Below are 17,524 nucleotides of genomic sequence, written 5' to 3' on the forward strand. Positions count from 1 at the left end.
ACCATAAAAAACGTAATTAAACATCAAGGAAAGGGGAGTGGAACTTACCTGACTTGATTACCCAACAATAGATGCAATTAAACCAACGAAATACGAATAAATCGAAATAGGGCGATTTTTCGCAAACCCAAGCTTCAAAACCTTCAATATGAGTCGAAATTTTGTGAAGCAATTAAAGGGGAAACGGTCTAATTGATAATTAAAGAGAATTAATTAAAATGGTAATTTGGGGAAGAAAAATGGAGATTTGGGTTGATTGAATTGGAGGGTGTCGAAAATATTGGGGGAAAATGAAAATATTGCAAATGAACAAAAGTAAAGGAAGAAGAGATACTCCCTCACGTATATGCGTCCATTTCGCTCGATTGAGTGGTTTTAAACTACTTGATCGAGAGATTTTCCTCTCATTTGCTCGATCAAGGACTTTTGTTACTCGATCGAGAGCCCCTAAATATGACCTCCTCGATCGAGAGCTTAACATTACTCGATCGAGGGCTTTTTCTTGAACAGTTGCTCGATCGAACACAAAAAGTGCTCGATCGAGTGCTTTCCTCTTTGGCACGCTTCCCAATGATCATAAATCTCCCAAAACCTGCAATTTACGCATATATACTTCCCGCAAAAATATCAAAATAGCAGCAGCAGTCTATATTCTATCTTAAGCTAATTTAACTAACTAAACTAAAGCTATTGTCAAAATGCAATTAAAATGTCTAACAAACTCAAATTACAAATTGTTTTTACAAACGGGATGGCATCCCGTTTTATCTTCCAAAACACTTGAATAGCCTAAAAGAGGGCTTCTGACTGGAGGAGGTCCCTTCAGCATCGCAGACCGTCCTTTTTGGCTTCCATGAACTTAAATTAATTGAAGGAGCGTAGTCTGCATCCACATATGCCTTTACTCTCGTCTTTTCTTTGGCCTGCTTCTTCCTTTCATGGCCTTTGTCTTTGGCATCATCGTCAGCATTGAGCTCAAATTTCACTATAATTTTATCATTGGGATCTCCAATGTCCAATCCGCCTAGACCTGTAACAATAGAAATGACAGAGTGGTCCTCCATATTGCTCCCAATCTGGGGCGGAGGTGTTAAAATCGCAGCACATGATTCAACATTATCAATTGGAGGTTCCGTGTCAGGGTCTGTAGAGGGTAATGCGTTGCAGGGCTAGACGTGCATAGGAGCCCTGCGAACGCTTGGCTGATAGAAGGTCAACTCCTCATCACCTACCTGAAAAGTCAAAAGTCTCCCCCCCCCCCCCCACGACATCTATTACTGCACGAGCGGTAAATAGAAATGGTCATCCTAAAATAATAGGAGTATAAGAGTCTTCGAGGATGTCTAAGACTACAAAATCGACGAGAATAAACAACTTCCCTATCTTAACATGTATGTCCTCAAAGACACCTAAGGGTCGTGATAAAGTACGGTCGGCCATCTGTACGGTCATATTAGTACAATGAAATTTTGTTAACCAAGCCTATTAGCAAGAGACAGTGGTAAAACACTCACGCTAGCTCCCAAATCGCATAATGCATTATCAATGAAATGGGTCCCGATATGACATGGTATAGAGAAACTACCCGGGTTAGACAATTTAGGTGGGGTCTTATTTTGAATTAGGGTAGTGCCCGCTTCAGTCAAAGCCATTGTCCCATGGTCATTAATGTGCCTCCTACGTGTTAAAATATCTTTCATAAACTTCATATAGGAGGGTGCCTGGGTTAGTAACTCTCTAAAAGGTACATTAACATGAAGACTTTTCAAAATTTCGGCAAACTTACCCAATTGTTGCTCAATCTTCTTGCTCTGCAATCTTCTCGGAAATGGGACCGTAATTGGGATAGCTAGTCCTTCATTCTTCTTCACCAAAGAATTATCGCATTCAGCATCAGATTCACTCGATCGAGGAATAGAGCCTCTTGATCGAGTAATTTTATCCGCAATAGTGCTCGATCGAGCACTTTTTTCTACTCGATCGAGAACCCTCTGTTCATCAGTGCTCGATCGAGCACTCTCGACCTCTCGATCGAGAGCCTTTTCAGCATAGTCCCCCGATAGACCACCAGAGATCAGTCGATCGAGGACTTTTCTTGGATTCAGCAATTTCTCGTCAAAAGACGACTGTTCATGAGCAGTAACTACAGTTCCTGAGTTAGGAAGTTCAGCGTTTTTTTTTTATATTTTGGGTCTTTCATAGGAAAGACCACTCCTCAAGTTGATCAAATTTACCGTCTCATGATGTTTCTTGTCGGGTTGTCACGGTAAATGACTCGGTTGTCTCGAAGCATGATTAGTAGCCAATTGAGCTATTTGAGATTCAAGTGACTTAATGGAAGCATCTTTCACTTGGTCACTTTCCTGCAGTTGGATGGTCAATGAATGCACCATCGACTTTAACTCGGCTATATCACTTATGCCACTAGAAGAGGCACCTTCTTGCGGCGGTGGGAAAGAAGGAGGCTTTTGAAAGCCTTATTGTTGAGCTTTATGAGGCGGTACATAGGCTTGCTGCTGTGGTGGATGTGTAGGATTCAAGACATTTTTACTAGTCCATCTCAAGTTAGGATGAACTCCAGCTTGGTTATTGTAATAGGAGCCTCCTTGCCTATATTATTGAAAGGCATAGTCTTGCTCCTTCTTAGCTAAGCACTCCACTGCAGTATGACCATTCCTGCCACATCTCTCACATGAGACGGTCTCTTGTCTAGACAACAAGAGAAACGTCTGTTGATTCCCCGCAGCCTGTAACTCGAACTTATCAAATCTGGTATTCATGGCCTCCAGCTGAGGCACAAGTGCACTCTTATCAGTAGAAACCGTTCTAATACCGCATATAGGATTCCCATATTCAGCCCAATGGGTGGCCATCTCTTCTATATTTCCCCAGCCCTTATCATCATCAATGTTCTTTTGAAACCGACCATTGGCTGCAGCATCCAAAATAACGCGGTGGTCATCATACAACCCATTGTAGAACTAGTTGCACAAAAATCATTGGTTAAAACCATGATGTGGGACGGACCGAACAACCTTCTTAAACCGAACCCATGCTTAATACAAGTTATCATCTGGAGTTTGTTTAAAACTCGTAATCTTCCCTCTCAATACATTAGTTCTTTGTGGAGGATAATATATTTTATAAAAAGTAAGGGCCAAGGTCTCCCAGTTGGTAATTCCAGCTGCAGTCCTATCCAGATCAGTTAGACACTCTCGGGCTCCATCAGTAAGAGAGAAAGGAAAAAGGACTTCCTTTATCTTGTCTTTTATCACTCCTGTAGTAGCGAGAATGGTAGAGCAGTAAGTTTTACAGACCTCCATATGCTTCCTCGGGTCCTCACCAGCTACTCCACGATACAGGTTTCTTTCAACCAAATTAATGTAAGATGGCCGAATATCAAAAGTATTTCCATCTTCTGTTGCAAGGTTAAAACCCTTAGAAATGGAGTCAGCTGTAGGCTCGGAATGACTAGCAATGTTAGGCATCTTTGCAGATTTGGTTACAGAAATAGAAGTGTCTTCCTCTAAAGACTGGTCTTCTGCAAATGTAAAGTTTTCAAGCTCAGGATCAAAAGTACTCAAGGCTTCCTTTTGAAGATTCTTTCTCAACAAGTTCTGTCTACGGCGAAAACTCCGCTCCAGTTCAGGATCAGGTGGTACTAATTTCGACCTGTTAGACCGGGCATAAACAAAACTAAGAAATAAAAATAATAAGAACTGTCTCAAGGAATTAGAAATCCCTTGAGACTAAGACAAACTGGAAAAAAAAAAAGCAAATAGGCTAATTGCCTCCCCGACAACGGCGCCAAAATTTGACACGGCTGTCGCAACCCTATCAAAAATAAACCAACCGGCTCAACTAATATAGTAGAGGTAAGTCAGGTATCGTACTCCACAGGGAGGCTATTATATCTACTTGTTATTCTAGTTTGTCACGGTAACAAATTGAGGTGTTTTGATTTGATTTCTAAACTAATAACTTGAATTAAATGGCAAAAAGAGAGAAAACAATAAAAGTAGTAAAATGAAATAAGTTGTAATCAAATAAAGAGAGAAATGCTAGATCACACAATTCTACTAAAGGTAAGATCAGTAGATCTGATGTGAGAAGGGTAAGGGAAAGGTCCTTTGGGTCCGCTATCCGCCCTAAAATACTACTAACTTAGCTTTCACCGTCATTAGTGTAGTCTACTGTTCATAACAGGTCTGTTCATTCCAATATATCGATCTAGGTCTGAATTTAACCGGATTAACTAGTTTAGGAGCGTGCACTAAACTAAACGATTACAATTAAATTGCTATGAATCAGTTCTCACTATTAAAACCGACTAATCTAATTATAACATCATTGCTTTACTACCATGGCTCCCCTAATCCTAGCAACAGAAGAATTAGCTACTCATGGCGATGATAGAATTAACAATGATTAATGAAATAAAGGAAGACATGATATAAAGATGATTAATAAGAAATAACATAAACCAATAATAATACTAATTAAAGCAGAAATTAAGAACAATGATTAAAGATATGCAAAGAAAGATTAAATTGAATAAAGAGAGTAAGAAGGATTACAAAGTATAAGATCCGGCAATAGAACGAAGTAACGTCGAACAAGAGAGAAATAAAAGTGTCTGCTAAATGAATGCTTAAGAGTAATTAAGAGTTTCTGAGATTAATGAAAAGATAACCCTAACCTAAGTGACGTCTTTCCTTTATATAGGAAATATATTTATTAAACAAGTAATTAACAAAATAAATAAGTTCTCGCGATAAAATCTCGCGTATACTAGCAAAGCTCTCGATCGAGCAACTTCATTCTCCTCGATCGAGCAAATCCTCAGCAGAACCTCTCGATCGACTACTTAACATACTCGATCAAGAAACCTCAAAGTACCACCTCTCGATCGAGAACAGCAGGCTCTCGATCGAGGTCTTCTCACCACCCATATCTACTCGATCGAACAGAAAGGCTAACAAAAGCCTTCGATCGAGTACACTGCCACTGAACCAGCTCCATACTTCGTTGATTAGCTTCTGAGACCACTTCACGCTTCCCAAGGCATAATAATTCCGCTTCATTTATTCCATCTCCATAAATGCATGCTAAGGGGCAGAAAAAGGCATGATTCCGCTACTTTCGGGTCCGTTCCTGCAAATAAAGCAAAGCGAACCAAAGTAGACTATTCAGGGCATTTCGTAGCTTAATACTACAAGAATCACATAGAAATACGTGCAATAAAGGCTCAAAAAGACTATATAAAATGCACGTATCGATCAGTTGAGGCCGCTACCACGGGAGGGATTGGGTGTCCGATTAAAGGGCTTCCCAATACGTAGCTTTACCTCTTACTCAGAAACTTTGGATAGTGGACGACCTTATCCAGGGCATACGAGAGTCATTCTAGAGATAGGATGCTAAAGAGGGACTACTCTTTATCTTTAGTACCTATGTCAAACACCGCTTTTTGCTTTGGTTGACCTAGATATAAAGTGGATTCGAACGGGTTCCAAGCATCCCACAAATGCTTGGTGACGACTCCGAACATCTATTGCATTGTTTCGAGACCCTTGTCGAGACAAAACCGACCGATCTAAAACAACCGGTCGAAAGCATTTTTACGCCGCCGAGCGTGGCTTTTGAAAGACCTATATACGTCCACAGATTGGCATGCCGTGTAGGTGGCTATGTCCACACATTCTCACAAAGATCCCATAAGATAACACACCTTTGATCCTTAGGAGGGGATCCCTGCAAAACATTAGACAACTTGCTCGGAATAGGAGACTTCCAGCACTTAGATAAATCATGGTTAGAAGAAGTGTCTATAATACATAATGAGTGAATTGTAGGAGCGTGGGAAGATGGTTTATTAATTTCAAATTTAACAATGGTTCCATCAAATTCCACGGTAAGAAACCCTTTTAATCTTAGTCCCTATAGTCTTCAATAATGGTCTCCCCAATAAGACGGGGATAACAACACTCTCACTTTTCATGTCAAGAACATAAAAGTCAGCCGAAAAGACTAACTTACCAACACCAACCATGACATTCTCTAAAACCCCCTTAGGATAGACACTAGACCTATCAGCCAGTTGAATTACTACACTAGTGTCTTTCAAAGGTCTAAGTTTGAGTTTTTCATAAATAGCATTAGGGATGACATTAATAGATGCCCCTAAATCTAACATGGCCTTTTCAAACCTAAGGTCTCCTATGGTACAAGCTAAGGAATAGCAAACATATCGGGGTCACTACATTTAGGGGGCAACTTCTTTTGAAATAGTGCAGAGACATACTTACTAACCTTCCCCTTAGGACCCTTACCCTTCGGTTCATTTTTCTTTCTCTTATGGGTACATAGTTCTTTCAAAAACTTAGCATAACGAGGTACATACTTAAGCAAATTTAAAAGTGGAATATTTACCTCGCAATGGCGCAAAGTCTCATAGATATCACTGTCTTTTTCAATCTTCTGCGTGGACTTGAGAGCTTCTGGAAAAGGAACTTCCGGTTCATACACTGGCAATGGTTGCTCATCTATGTTTTCATCAATCCCTTCAACTATCTTCTCTTCCTTTTCATGGATAGTAGGAGTTTTTATCTGCTTCTTCTTTTTCTCTACCTCCTCCAACTGTCTTCCATTCCTCAAAGACACAGCACTTACATTCTCCCTTTGCGGCACTGAGTCTCTAGCCTCTAATCTATTAATAGCAGTAGCCATTTGTCCCATCTGATTCTCCAAGTTTTGAATGCTAGCCTTGGTTTCTTGTTGATTTTGAACCACAGTCGCTTGAAGAGTGGCTTGACTAGTAACTAAGGCTCGAATCATATCCTCAGTTGACATTTGACTGCTAAAAAGTGTGGGAAATAATCTGTATACTTCCCTTATTATTAAGGATTATAACGATTTATAATGATGAATGCTAGTCATAAAATAAATTACATAAATGAAAAGGTAGAGAATTAAGAAATCAACCTTCGGTCCTAGCAAAATCGGCCTAAGAACAATATCACAATAATATTCACATTCACCTATCAGTTGCACCCAAGATGATGTGAGATATGCCTTTTGCTTCTTGCTAGAATCGCCTCAATTTCAGTAAATTGCTTAGGGTTTTTCGTTTTTGTGTTTAGATGAGAGGCAAGAATACGTTAGAAAAATTAGGTTAGAAAAAGCTCCTCTTAATCTCCCTATAAACCGAGTGTATGGAGTGATTAGGGTAGATTTTTCTTTTTCTAATTTTTCGGCCCATATCCGAAATTAAGAGAATTATTTTCTCTTTTTTTTTCGGTTTTTCTACCTACCCAAAAATAAGGAGATTAAATCTGCTTATTTTGGTAGTATACAAAATTTATAATATGTATTATTTATAAATTGCATTTATATCATTCCATATTAATAAGTCTACACACAACGGCTTGCAGTGGATTTAATAATGCCGGTCTGTGACAATATCATATAATATATACTTTAACTTGCTAATTAAATATAACCGATTACATTTAATTACGAATTAACATATTAATTCGTCCCAGCTAAAATTCTAACATTATATACATTAATTAAATATAACTTATTATATTCAATTTACGAATTGATAGTTAATTCGTCTCAGCTAATATTATTTAATCGGCATTAAATAATCGTCTCATCAACACGTTGACTAACTATTTAGTCATATATGGCATCAATGTGATTACATATCCATAATCACATCTCTCAAACACATCCTTTAGGTGTGACTTTTAGGGACCAGTTGATCACCGCCATCAGTATGATAATAACGTCAAACTTTCTAGCACGCTAACCATTATTAGGTAATCGTTAATCAACTGATAAAATACGAAGTATACCCTTGTGAACCTATAAGAGATTTATAAATGTTATGACACTAATTTGTGGAGGTCACAAGCTCCAACAAACTCCCACTTGTCCTCACAAGTGTATGTGCGATAACCGATTCTCATATCCTAAAATTTCTCCCACTCAATGTAAAACAATTTGCAAAATCTGTATTCACAAAGGTCGTATTTTACAAGTGATCTTTATCAAGAGTGGTTTCCCCGACTGAAGAGTAACTTAACTGATAAACGAATCATCATTAGAGCATGGTCATGCATTTCAGTTACAACTCCTCGAGTGGCCCTGAGAAATAACTATACCTGATAAAGGTTGGATATTTTCCTCAACTCGAATCCTGCAGATGTAAGCACAGTATGAAATGACCCAGAAAAAATCTACTTAGCCTCCAGTTACGGCAGACCGTGAGAAAGAAACCAAAGTCACCCAAAAACTGCCTTAATCTCAAGAAACAGTCGATAGTCAAAAGAATCGACTCTAGGAACACAATGGATGTCCTATCCACGACCTGGCACCGAATGTTTTTAAACATTTAGGACTCCATTACGTTGTCACAAACATTTGTCCTACGAGGTATCGTTATAATCTCGCATCTGTGATCGATCAATCAACCATTTGACTTATGGCTTGTTGAACCCACCATCAATCGACTGCACAATATAATAGCCAGAGTTATCAGCTCATTAAGGCGATTACGGACCAAACAAAATATAATGTAATCCAGTTCACTTTGTGGCGTTCAAAGTTGTCAGTACAATCCACATGAAAAACAAAATATTATAAAAACGATGAAGTTATAAATAGTATATGAAAAAGATAATGTACCAAATCCATAATCAACTACTACAACTCAGGAACACGTTTAATTGCCATGGAAATAACGTGCCCTTCATGCTTATCAAAATTCAACGGTTTAGTGAGAGGGTCCGCGATGTTATCATCCGAAGCTATCTTGTCAATCACTATCTCTTCTTGCTCCACGTAATCACGGATCAGGTGAGCTTTCCGATGTACATGTCTAGATTTGTTGCTAGACTTTGGCTCCTTAGCCTGGAAGATGGCACCTCTATTGTCACAATAGATGGTGATCGGGTCATTCGAACTAGGAACTATCGTAAGTCCTTGTAAGAATTGACGCATCCATATCGCTTCCTTAGCTGCTTCCAAAGCGGTATAGTACTCGGATTCAGTGATAGAATCTGCTACAACATTCTGTTTGGAACTCTTCCAGCTGACCGCAACACTATTAAGAGTGAAGACGAACTTGGACTGAGATTTTGAATCATCTCGATCCGTTTGGAAGCTAGCATCTGCGTAACCGATTGCGCATAGCTTAGTATCTCCTCCATAAGTCAATACCCTATACTTAGTCCTCCGTAGGTACTTAAGGATATTTTTAACAGCTATCCAGTGTGTTTCACCTGGATTCTTTTGGTACCGACTCGTCATACTCAATGTATATGCCACGTCGGGACGTGTGCATATCATGGCATACATGATTGATCCTATTGCAGATGCATAAGGAACACGAATCATGCGCTCAATCCCTTCAGGCGTCGTGGGTGAGTGAGACTTGCTCAACTGCATCCTAGACGTCATTGGAAGGTTCCCCTTCTTGGAGTTGGTCATGCTGAACCTTTCTAGAATCTTATCCAAATAAGACTCCTGACTCAATGATAACGTCTGTCGGGATCTATCTCGGTAGATACGGATTCCCAAAATGCGTTGTGCCTCACCCAGATCTTTCATCTGGAAATGGTTCTTCAACCATCCTTTAACCGAAGATAAGACAGGAATGTCATTCCCAATCAAGAGTATGTCATCGACATACAATATCAAGAATACAATCTTGCTCCCACTCGACTTGATATATAAGCATGGTTCCTCAACCGATCGAGTGAAACTATACTCTTTTATCACCTAGTCAAAAAGATGATTCCAACTCCGAGAAGCTTGTTTTAGTCCATAAATGGAACGCTTAAGCTTGCATACTTTCATAGGATGTTCAGGATCTATGAAACCTTCAGGTTGCACCATGTACAACTCTTCCTCCAAATAACCGTTTAAGAAGGAGGTTTTCACATCCATTTGCCAAATTTCATAGTCATGAAAAGCGGCAATCGCTAAGATTATCCGAATGGAACGTAGCATGACTACAGGTGCAAAAATCTCATCATAATGCAATCCGTGCACTTGAGTGAAACCTTTTGCCACTAGTCGTGCCTTATAGGTATCTGTTGCGCGTCTACGGAATGCTTTATTTTGTAAAGCCATTTGCACTGTAGAGGTTTTACCTTATTAGGTAAATCAACAAGATCCCATACGTCATTCTCATACATGGAGTCCATCTCGTATGGCATGGCTTCGAGCCATAGCTTTGAGTCGGAACAGGCCATAACACCTTTATAGGTAGCGGGTTCCTTACTCTCTTGGAGCAAAACGTCATTCTCCTTGACCATACCAATGTATCTGTCCGGAGGATTAGAGACTCTACCCGACCTCCTAGGTTCCTCAGGAATATTAACCGTATCATCAGTTGGAGGAACAACTTCCTCCATCTGTTCCTCGGTTGTTGGTTCTCGAATCTCCGACAGCTCGAAGGTTCTATTACTTGTCTTGTTCTCGAGAAATTCTTTCTCTATGAACGTCGCACTAGCCGCAACAAAAACTCGATGTTCGGTAGGCGAATAGAAGTAATGACCAAACATTCCTTTTGGATAACCTATAAAGTATGTCTTCACCGATCGCGGGCCGAGCTTATCCACGTGTCTCCACTTGACATAAACCTCGCAGCCCCAAACCCGAATAAAGGACAAGTTAGGGACCGTTCCCTTCCACATTTCATATGGAGTCTTGTCGACCGCTTTAGTCGGACTTCGGTTAAGTATAAGAGCAGCGAACAAAAGAGCAGTACCCCATAATGAATCAGGCACTACCATGTGACTCATCATGGATCGAACCATATCAAGTAAGGTTCAATTTCTCTGTTCGGACACACCATTTAATTGAGGTGTTCCAGGTGGAGTTAACTGTAGAACGATTCCACAGTCTTTAAGGTGTTGATCAAACTCATTTGAAAGATATTCGCCACCCCGATCTGAACGGAGTGCTTTAACCTTTCTACCCATTTGGTTCTCAACCATGTTCTGGTATTCCTTGAATTTCTCAAAGGACTCACTTTTATGCTTCATTAAGTAGATATATCCGTATCTACTCAAATCGTCCGTGAAAGTGAGAAAATATCTATAGCCATCTCTAGCGGTAATTGACATAGGTCCACAAACATCAGTATGTATGAGTCCTAATAGGTCACTAGCGCGCATTCCAACACCTTTGAAAGAAATTCGAGTCATCTTGCCAATGAGACATGATTCACACGTGCCATATGTAGAAAAATCGAATGCGGGAATAGTCCCATTATCGACGAGTTTCTTCACACGTTTCTCATTTATGTGTCCCATTCGACAATGCCATAGATAGGTTTGATCTTTGTCACCAACCTTTAATTTCTTATTATTCACGTGTAATACTTCCGTGGTTTGATCTAAGATGTAAATTCCATTCATGGAAACCGCTTTGCCATAAATCATTTTTAATTTCTTAAAAATAAATGAAAATGAAGAGAGAGAAAGCTCTATCTTTTCTCTAGGGTTTTAAAGATTTTAGGGTTTTTCTCCTGCAAATGGCAAGGAAAAAAATTGCGAAAAATCAGTTTAATCCTAGGAAATCTACTGCAAAAACACGTCTTTCTTTCTCTAATTGTCCTTACTTAAACTTAGATATGGAAAATAATGAATCTTCATCTGTGATAACTAGTTCTAGTCCTTCTGCCGATATGATTACTGATGATCTTCCACCAACAGAAACTGCAATTCCATGCTCTGGTGATGCTAAAATGACGAAATCTGTGGGTGAGATTGTTGGTATTCCAATCCTAAATCTTGGGGTCCTTGTTGAATATGCTCAGACGGAATCTGAAGATGAGGTGGGTGATGAAGATGAGGAAGGATGGACAAAGGTTTCTGGTAAGTCACCATCCTCTTCTCCTAAATCTCAAAATTCTTCTGATGTTATGCTTCAACTATCACCTGAGGATGTTCTCCCTGAAGTTGAATATTGGTCTACCGCTGTTGTCTGCTACGTTTTAGGGGGAAATCCATCTTGGGAGTTGCTGTCTGGGTTAATCAGTCGTATTTGGGGGCCTTACAAATACGATAAAATCTCATTTTTGCCTAATGGAACCTTCCTTGTTCACTTCCCTACTCTAGAGTGCTGGAATCTTGTTCTGAAATTAGGGTTTCCTATGTTTGACAACAAACCACTCGTGGTCAAACCATGGACTGAGACCTACAGTCTGGCTAAGGAAAGAGTCAAATTTGTGCCAATCTAGATTCGTTTGTGTGGTCTGGGGCTTATTTTCTGGGGTACTTCTAGTCTGGGAAAACTAGCATCCTTAGTTGGCAAGTATATGAGATGTGATGAGGCTACTATTGATAAAACTAGACTAGGATATGCCAGGATACTGATTGAAGTTGAGGTTGGTCAAAAATTTCCTGAGAGGATTTTTTTCAAAGATGAGAAAGGGTCTGAAGTTTGTGTGCCAATTGATTATGACTGGAAACCTGACCTGTGTACTCTTTGTAAAGGAATAGGCCATACTGATGATATGTGTAAGAAGAAGAAAGAATCAATGCCTATCCCTAAGAAGAGACAAGAATGGCGACATGTGGTTAAATCTGGGGTACCAGTTAGGGCACCTACTGTTCCTGTAGTAGTTTATGTACTTACTGTGAGAGAACAGCCTAGGGTACCTGTCACAATACCTGCAGTTGTGACTGTTCCTACCTCTACTCTCTCCCCTGTTACTGTGGTCAGTCAACAGATTAGACAAGAACACCAAAGTGCTTCTACTTCATCTCTTGAGGCTCCTAAGTCTCCTACTTATGCTGAGGTTCTGAATAGTCCAACAAAAAGTCTGGAAGGGAGATTGGATAGGCCACCAGAGGTTATTAATGGATAAAATTGGTAGTTGGAATGTGAGGGGTATGAATAAGCTTACTAAGCAATTATAAATTAAGAGATTCCTTTATCAAAATTATGTAGGCTTATTTGGTTTAGTTGAACATAAAATAAAGGATCTTGACTGCTCTGGTTTTTAAATAATCTTGGTCAACACTGGAGTGGGGTTAGCAACATCCAGTGCCATCTAGGGGGTAGAATTCTGCTTATTTGGATTGAACAATGCTTTACTGTCAATATTATTACAATGTCTGATCAGCTCATCTCTACTAATATTAAGGAAGTTGCTAGTGGTAATGAATTTATGTTCACTGTGGTTTATGGCTCTAATGATGAGGAGGAACGTCTTAATTTATGGAATGATCTCAAACATATTAAGGACTCTTGGGTTGGCCCTTGGTGTATCTGTGGAGACTTTAACAATCTCCTTGATTTTAATGAGAGACTGGGTAGGCCTGTTCATTGGAGTGATATCACTGAGTTTAGGGACTGTGTTGATTATTGTGAGGTTGTAGATATCAAAGCTCAAGGTGCCTTTTTCACTTGGAACAACAAGCAAGAGTCTAGTACTAGAGTTTACTCAAGACTAGATAGGTTTATGATTAATGGTGATTGGTTGTAGCTCTATCCTAATTCTTATGCTTATTTTTTGCCTGAAGGGCTTTTTTATCACAATACTTGTTTGTGTTATAGGAGAGCTGTTAGGCAAAGAAGACCCCATTTTAGATATTTTAACATGTGGGGCCAGGATCCTCATTTTAAATATCTTGTTAAGCACAATTAGAGTAAGAAGGTTTCTGGTTCCTGAATGTATCAAGTGGTTACCAAACTTAGAAACCTGAAACAACCTCTAAAGGAGCTTAATAGGAACATGTTCTCTGATATTGAGAAGGCTGTTGGGGTTGCTAAATTTAATCTGGACAACATTCAATGTCAAGTTCATGGGGACCCTACTAATACCAGTCTGATGATTACTGAAGCTTCTACAGCTGATACTTACAGAGGTCTAGCTAAAGCTCACTTTAGTTTTCTCAGTCAAAAAGCAAAAGTGGACTGGGTTAGTGAAGGTAATGAAAACTCAAGGTATTTTCACAATCAAATTCGGGCTAGACAGATTCAAAATAAAGTTCTGCAAATCAAAGATACGAATGGCAGCTTACATTCTGACCCCAAGGATATTAAGCATGCTTTCCTATCTTATTATGTGGATCTTCTAGGGACCAAGGCTTCTACTCTTCCTGTTCATTTTGCCACTGTCAATTTGGGGACTGTGATTACTGATGACCTTAAACTCCTTCTTCTTAAGCCTATTCCTAAGGATGAGATCAAAGCTACTATGTTTTCTATTCCTGCTGCAAAGTCCCCTGGGCCTGATGGTTTTACAAGCCAATTCTATAAGGATTTTTGGGATATCATTGGTAATGATGTTGTTGGAGCTATTAAGGATTTTCTTATTAGTGGTCAAATGTTAAAGCAAATCAACACTACTACCTTGACCCTCATTCCCAAAGTTAAACATCCTACCTCTGTTCTTGAATATAGACCCATTGCTTGTTACAATACCCTCTATAAATGCATTGCTAAGATCCTTTGTGCTAGATTAAGTGAGGTGTTGCCTACTATTATTAATAGGAGTTAAGGTGGATTCATAAGAGGAAGGAATATTGTTGAGAATGTGCTCATTTGTCAGGATCTTATTCGTTTGTATAATAGGAAAACTGCCTCCCCTAGATGCATCATCAAAATTGATCTGAGAAAAGCTTATGACACTGTTGAGTGGGATTTTTTACACCAAATCCTCAAGGCTTTGAATTTTCCTCCTCAATTCATTCATCTCATAATGGTTTGTGTGTCTACTCCGTCTTATACTCTTAATGTCAATGGGAATTCTTTTGGTTTCTTCCAGAGCAAGAGAGGCTTAAGATAAGGTGATCCTTTATCACCTTTGCTCTTTACTCTTTGCATGGAGTACTTATCTAGAATTCTCTCTGTGGTAGCTCAACAAACTTCTTTCAGATTTCATCCTATGTGTGGCAGCCTGAAGCTTAATCACCTTTTATTTGCGGATGACCTGCTCTTGTTTTGCAAAAGAACTCTTGCTTCCATTATGTGGCTTCTTAGGGGGTTTTCTACCTTCTCCTCTGCTTCTGGTCTATGCTTGAATCGTGATAAGACTAATATTTATTTTAATGGAGTCAAGGGTGAGCTTATTTATGAGATTGTTGCTATTTCTGGATTCAAAGTTGGTACTATGCCTTTTAAGTACTTAGGTATTCCAATCTCATCTAAGAAGATTTCTAAGTTTGATGCTCACATACTCATTGAAAGGATTGTAAGCAGGATCAGGTCCTTAGGAGCTAGACAACTATCTTATGCTGGTAAAATGGTGCTTGTTCAGTCTGTTTTGTCCACTATGCATTCCTATTAGGCTTCACTCTTTCTTCTCCCTTCTGGTGTCATGAACAAAGTAGAAGCTATTTGTAGGAATTTCCTTGGGGAGGAAAAGATGCTTACCTCAGAGCACCTAATGTAGCTTGGGCAAAGTGTTGTACTCCAAAAGAGGAAGGGTGTTTGGGCCTTAAGAATGCTAAGATCTGGAATAGAGCTGTCCTTGGAAAATATACCATTTGGTTAGCTACTAAGAAGGACCATCTTTGGGTTAAATGGGTGAATCATGTCTATATGAAAGGGAGTGCGTGGACTGACTATTCTGCTTCTTTAGACTGCAGTTGGACTTGAAAGAAAATAGTGCAGGTTAAGGATATCTTTAAGGCTGGTTATCATAATAACACTTGGATTCATAATGCTTCTGGCTACTCCATTCCTTCTGGTTACAATTGGTTAAGAACTTCCTTTCCTAAGGTCCCTTGGCGGTTTATTTGTTGGAATCCCCTCAACATTCCTAAAACCGCTTTTATCTATTGGGCCACTTTCCATAAGAAACTTCTTACTCGTGATAGATTGGTCCAAATGGGTATCTGCAGTCATGTCAACTATTGTTTATGTGATACTGCTCCTGAATCTCATGACCATTTATTCCAAGATTGTGACTTTACCAGGAGATGTATGAATCTGCTGCAGCTGAAGCTCCAATTCTCAGTCCCTATAGACGACATTATCAGGTGGTTTTCTGCTGGTAGATGTAAGAGTGTTCTGCAGAAGTTACTTGCAGGAGCCTTTTATGTTGGTGTCATTCATGCAATTTGGATGGCTAGGAATCGTGCTAGGCTTCACCACTCAGTTATTCATCCTAAAGTCCTAGTGCATCAAGTTTGGAAGGAGGTGTTAAAAAGATGGAAGAGAAGGAATAGATCTCCCTTGAGGCCACTAGAAACTCAATGGCTGACTAATGTAACAATGTAATGCTTTTTGGTTTTCCTTAGTCTTTGAGTTGAGCTTGTATTCATAACATTGTATACCTATTTTTTTGATTAATATATACTTACCCTTCACCAAAAAAAAAAAAAAGATTATATTCTTATTCAGAGTTTATGCACTTAATAGTCATAATTAAGTACAACTTTAAACCCAAAACTAGAATGAGTACACAATGACTCTATCTCTCGACATCATTTGATGCTAGTCGTCATATTCTAATCATCCTATGCATCAAATACAATGATGAAAACCACCATTGGTTTCTAATATTGACGAAGTAGTACTTGCAAAACTTATGTCAATCAAATAAACATTTAGAGAAGAAAGTCTCATTAGATGTCCCACAACTAACTTGCTGATTCTTCAATAATTTGGGGTAGTTTCCTTCCAGTGTCCAACACTTTCAAAATGGAAACTTTATCGGTTGGGATTGATAGGTTTAGTATCGTTATTCTCAATAACTTTTCTTTTATCATTACCTTGTATCAATTCCATTTTAACATTTACTTCTTTAAACCTCATCCTTTTCTTAACGGTTTCTCCCACTCATTTCAATGAGTCTTTGCTAAGAAAAGCAAAATTGATATTCATGAAGACTACTCTTCAATTTATTCGTTTAATCTTAAAACTTTTATTGAAGTGGTTGCGGTATTTTGGTCAATTACGATTTCTAACAAATCTAGTAACCAAAATGATTTAACGTTTCAAAGTACTTAACTCAATTAAGCACATGAGAAACAATTTATTGTAAGTAGATATGTTAGAAAAAAACCCTTTTGATCACGAATAACTTTTATCTATACTCTTCACAAGAGATCCTTGCAGTGGATAATACGAGGTTTTTAGAAGAAAATTCTAATTTGTCTTTAGTTACGTTGTTTTAATGGAGATTTGAACTAAAATCGAAATGATATCGTATATAATTTGAGGTAAAGAATTAGAACAATATGATTAACGGAATAATAAAAACAAAACATTTATCATTATAATAATACTTGTAAATAATTTAACAAGTAAAGCATTTACATAGTGACCTCTACCCAACTATGATAAATGATCCCGAGGTCCAAATTCATATTAACTCGGGCACGGTGAGGCGATTCATCCCTTATTAATATAACTCGGTGGATTAACTCTTTAATCGATTCTACTTTTAGAACTCTCGGTCGATAAAATTACTCTAATATTTATCTTTAGCTCGGAACACATGCGACTACGGTCACGAATACTTCCGTTGAGCTCAATCCAAATTTCGATT

General features: G+C 38.8%; 1 protein-coding gene across 1 annotated transcript; it reads left to right on the top strand.

The window, feature by feature from the left end:
• The first annotated feature begins 12,337 nt into the window (after positions 1-12,337).
• Positions 12,338-13,510, top strand: LOC141629207 (uncharacterized). The gene is made up of 2 exons (XM_074442246.1): positions 12,338-12,874; positions 13,148-13,510. Exons 1-2 carry the CDS (start codon positions 12,338-12,340, stop codon positions 13,508-13,510), a joined length of 900 nt encoding a protein of 299 aa, XP_074298347.1.
• The last annotated feature ends 4,014 nt before the right edge of the window (positions 13,511-17,524 follow it).

This window comes from Silene latifolia, chromosome Y (assembly GCF_048544455.1).
Source record: "Silene latifolia isolate original U9 population chromosome Y, ASM4854445v1, whole genome shotgun sequence".
In the NCBI taxonomy this organism is placed as follows: domain Eukaryota; kingdom Viridiplantae; phylum Streptophyta; class Magnoliopsida; order Caryophyllales; family Caryophyllaceae; genus Silene; species Silene latifolia.

What these genes read in the sequence shown, in the direction of transcription:
- LOC141629207 (XM_074442246.1), top strand. Translation starts at nt 12,338, where the DNA reads ATGAGATGTGATGAGGCTACTATTGATAAAACTAGACTAGGATATGCC. An exon ending in GATTGGATAGGCCACCAGAG is followed by an intron (nt 12,875 to 13,147) that starts GTTATTAATGGA and finishes ATGTCTGATCAG; the next exon opens with CTCATCTCTACTAATATTAA.